Source organism: Chinchilla lanigera, unplaced genomic scaffold (genome assembly GCF_000276665.1).
Source record: "Chinchilla lanigera isolate Chin_1 unplaced genomic scaffold, ChiLan1.0 scaffold00023, whole genome shotgun sequence".
In the NCBI taxonomy this organism is placed as follows: domain Eukaryota; kingdom Metazoa; phylum Chordata; class Mammalia; order Rodentia; family Chinchillidae; genus Chinchilla; species Chinchilla lanigera.
In genome coordinates this window covers 11,281,290-11,285,644 of record NW_004955424.1, presented here as the reverse complement: position 1 = coordinate 11,285,644, position 4,355 = coordinate 11,281,290, and the positions used below count along the sequence as shown (strand labels likewise).

Sequence of the window (4,355 nt, the reverse complement as noted above, 5' to 3'; positions counted from 1 at the left end):
CCCTTGTTCTCCACATCAGCTCTCACTTTATCTCCGAGGCTCCCACCGCATCCCTGCTTTAGATTCCTCCCTCTTCTGTTCCTGTCCCTCCAGTTCCAGAACCCAGATGCAATTCTTTGGATTTTTCTTTTTCCTTTTCAGGTCTGCAGTGGCCATTGTCCAACCTCAGCCCTCCTCTCTAATCCACATGGAATTAGGACACCTCCATGCAGGCCTGCACCGTAATGCTGTGGCAGACAAGGACAGTGAGAACTGCCCTACAGAAAGCCTGGCCTTCACCAAAAAGAGCTCATGTAGTTGGCCGGGATTTCAGCACACTTTGAGTTTTTCCTAGGATCCTCTACCCCTCTCTTTTGGCAAGACACTCAGGGCCTCTGTCAGTACAGCAGAGGCCTTTATTCACGAAGCTCAGAGAATTTTTGTTTTGTCTTTTTGAGACAGGATCTCACCATGCAGTTCAGGCTGGTCCTGAAATCACTTTGTAGCCTAGGTTGGCCTCGAACTCACAATGATCCTCCGGCCTCAGCCTCCCGAGTGCTGGGATTACAGGCGTGCACCATCACGCCCAGCTCGATTTTTTTTTTTTTTTTTTTTTGGAGGGAAGGAGCACACAGGAAAAACCCTGAGTGTGTGGTAAAGGAGGAAGAAGATAAATGCTTTTTAAAAGCTTTTATTTCAAAAAATAAAGCCACAGTTAATTTTACATAAATATCTGGGGAGGGAAGGGGAGAGGGGTGGAGTGGGGGCTTGGCCCCTACCTCCTCTTCTCTTTTACACTGTATTGTAAAAGCAAAGGGGATGGCTAAAGAGAAATAAAAGCAATAGTCAGTGGGCAGCATTATTTGAGGGGCCCCTCAGCCCACCCTTACCCCAGCTTACCTTGCCGAACCAGCGGGAGAGCCATATCTGCTTCATTGTCATGTGGTCAGGGAGAACTTCATTGTCAAAAAGGAGCTGTACCTAAAAGGGCCATGGAGACAGTTTCAGGGACTCTCCTCTTGGTTCTAGACTTACTCCACCTACCCTAGACTCCGTCCCTCCCTTCCTTAGCACCTTCTCCAAAAGCACCTACTGTGAGATTACTCACATGCTGTGGACTTAGCATCAAGCGGTGACACAGGACCCTCCGGAGATGGCGGACCTCAGCTCTAACAGAACATCGGACATACTTGTTCTAGGGGCAGAAAAGGGAGGCGAGAGGACGAAGTGCATGGGGGAAGGGCCACGGGGAGGTGAGTCGCCTTAAAGAGGCCCTCCTTTCACCCCCTCTCACCTGCAAGACACTTTTATTCTTGTCTTTGCCAGAACTGGGGGAAAGAGAAATAGGTTAGAGGGCCCCACTCTCCCTCCGTCCTCCAGCCAGAACCACGGTATACTCCTCACAGGAAGGACACCCTGTGCACCGCCTGACGTCTCCCTGGCCCCTTTTGGCTCTGGTCATTGGCACTGTCACCTCACACAACCCCTGATCTGCACCTCACCTCAGCCGCTCCAGGCATAAGCTCAGCTGCTCATCATAGCGATAGTAGTGGGCTTTAGAGTGGTCGAAGCTGCTGAAGGGGAGGCCAAGGTTGCTCAGGGCTGGCTCTGAGAAAAACAGGGTACTGAGGAGGATGGTACAGGCTCCATAACCCTCTTTTCCCAGACAGCAAAAATAGATAGAAGGAATGCTTTGGGAGCTTTGCTTTACCCTCCTCCTGCCAGGGACATACCTTCCCCACTGGGCTGGGTTACCCTGTCCAAGCCTCGGGACTGGTAGAATTCCCGAATCCGCTTTTCTTCACCTATGAGGAAGTGAAGTAGAGGCGTAAAGAATTAGTTCCCCCTCTTTGTTCTGATTGTTGATCTCTTTATGTACAAGAGTCTCGTCAAAGACAGGCGTGGTGGTCCATGCCTGTAATCCCAGCACTCGGGAGGCTGAGGCAGGCGGATTGCAGTGAGTTCATGGCCAGCCTGAACTGCATAGTGAAAGCCTGTCTCAAAAAGGACAAAACAACAACAAAAAAAAAGTCCCACCCACCAAAACCCTTGCTTCTTCAAGCTGCAACCCAGCATGAGAACTCAAGGGGCCCCTCAAAGTCAAGCTGGTCACTCACTATCTTGCAAACCAGGCACTAGTTTGTACACGATGTCCTGCATGACCCGGTCCAGTTTGAGGTTGAGCAGCGGCTGTGTCTCGTGGATCTTTATGTTGCACATGGGGCAGTACTTGCTGGTTTGGAGGTACTTCACAATACAGCTCTTGCAGACTGGAGGAAGAGAACAGTAGGCTCTCAGGCCCTCTGGGAACCTGATTCATGGGGTAGGTGGGGGAAGCAGGACAGAAGCCAGCAGTCATCTTGGTGAGGAATGGCCCGGAAGAACCAGGCTTGATCCAGGGCACTCACAAGTATGAAGACACTCTGTGATAGTAGTGGCATCCACGAAGTAGCCAGCGCACAGGCAGCAAACAATGTGCTCATTCAGGTCTTTGATCTTCACTCGGACCTCCTCCTGCGGGCACACCCTCCGTCACGGCTCACCATCCCTCACACCTACCCTACTCCACCCCACATCTTGTGTCTTCCCATCTTGGGGGATCGCCTCTTTGATTAGACTCTACCGTCAAGTCCCGGGCCCTGAGCTGTCAACAGGGGTAACTTCCCGGGACTGGCACGCCTCCTCCGCCCAGCAGAGGGCTCAGTTCACAGCGGGGTCTCCCTTCACGTGGACTTGCTTGACCCTCCTTACCCAGGGGGGAACTACACGACTTTGGAGGCACAATGCGCAGGCGTCTTAGCCCCGAGTTTGGCAACCAGACCACCATCGCGCATGCGCACCTGGCCCCCTGTCTCTGCGCAAGCGCACTGGGCGCCTGGCCAGCCACCGCCCGTCCTTTAGCCCGCCCTAGTTTGCACTGCTAGCGGACCACAGCAGTAACCCTGCCGCCCTTGCACCTCATTTCGTAGTGGGTCCATCTTGTACACTGACTGGAGTTGGTTCCGAAGCCTCATCGCGATCGCAATCTGGCCCCCCTGAGGAGACGCCATCTTAAAGGCTGAGCCCGGCTTGCCACTTCCGGTGCCGCCTGCAGGGCGGGACTTGTCTCCCAGCAACGAGTGTCTAGGTCTTTTCGGATTCGCTCGCCCTCTGCAAGGCCCCGCCCATGCCCCTTTCTCCACAGTGCGCTCACCTGAGCCCCACTGGCCCCTCCCCCTCCCCGGTGGTAATTAGGGAGTGGGGGGTGTGTAGGGAAGGGTCCTATCTCATCGACCTCCCGCGGCAGTCATCTGAATAGACCCAGCCCGACCTCGGGACTAACTTTTGGATACTGAGAAAGACTGCCCCCTCCTCCCCCAGCAGGCCCGGTGATCGCTACCCGCTACTGCTCGGGGACGTCCGCCTCCTGTGACCACGACCCCACCGAAGAAGCCCCTCTGGGTCCTCTCCTCGCAATGTCGCCCTGGGCGGCTGACGTGTCCGCCTTGCGGAGCTTCATCCAGATGGCGGGCGTTCTCCCGGCTCCGCGCGAGAGTTTCCCGGGCTGTGCCGAGTGTCGGAGAGGGTGCTTGGGGCTAGGGCGGGGAGGGAGAGACCCCAGGGACTTGATAGTGCTCTTACCGCCCCCCCATTCTCCCCCTGCTGCCGGGCATGGGGGGCAGGCCCTGGTTAATGATGATGATTTAATCATCGGCGCCTGCGGAGGCCTGGGACAGACTAATGCAGAGCAGATGCCGAAGGAGGAGGGGAGGACGACGAGGACAGTGCCGCACACAGACACACTTAGGCAGTGAGCGCCTGCAGTAGCATAGGCCCAGCCCCGTGCTAGGAGAAGACGCAGCAGTCTTCACTAAACTGAGATGGATAAGCAGCAAGGAGTTAGAGACTTAGTGATTTATTAATCAGCTACTCATCCCAGCCACTGCTTAGCTCCCTGGCCCAAGTCACGATCATCTTTCCTCTGAATTATTGCAATGGCTTCTTGGCTTATATGTGTGTGTGTAACAGGGTCTCACTATGTAGCCCAGGCTGGTGATCCTCCGGCATCAGCCTTCCCCATCAGCTGGGATTACAAGCATGCACCACCACGCCCTGCGGACTGCTTCTGCCCTTCTTTTCAGTCTGTTCTCCACACAGCAGCTTAGAGTGATTCTGATAAATCATGAATCAAAAAGAATACAAAGCCGGTTGTGGTGGCGCACGCCTGTAATCCCAGGGCTGGGGAGGCTGAGGCAAGAGGATCCTTGCGTGTTTGAAGCCAGCCTTGGCTACAAAGTTAGCTCAAGGCCAGCCTGAACTGCATAGCAAGACCCTGTCTCAAAAAGAAAAAAAAAAACCAAACAAACAAAAATAGAAACAAAAAACCAAAAGTTTTG

At 54.2% G+C, this 4,355-nt stretch overlaps 1 protein-coding gene across 1 annotated transcript; it reads right to left on the bottom strand.

The window, feature by feature from the left end:
- Positions 1-674: 674 nt before the first annotated feature.
- On the bottom strand, positions 675-3,083 carry Pcgf1 (polycomb group ring finger 1). Its single transcript, XM_005385494.2, has 9 exons — positions 2,937-3,083; positions 2,388-2,493; positions 2,097-2,249; positions 1,713-1,784; positions 1,482-1,587; positions 1,274-1,307; positions 1,088-1,174; positions 880-960; positions 675-802 (listed from the first exon to the last, which is right to left on the bottom strand). The coding sequence occupies exons 1-9, from the start codon at positions 3,027-3,029 to the stop codon at positions 755-757; spliced, it is 780 nt and encodes a 259-aa protein (XP_005385551.1). The 5' UTR covers positions 3,030-3,083; the 3' UTR covers positions 675-754.
- Between the last annotated feature and the right edge of the window lie 1,272 nt (positions 3,084-4,355).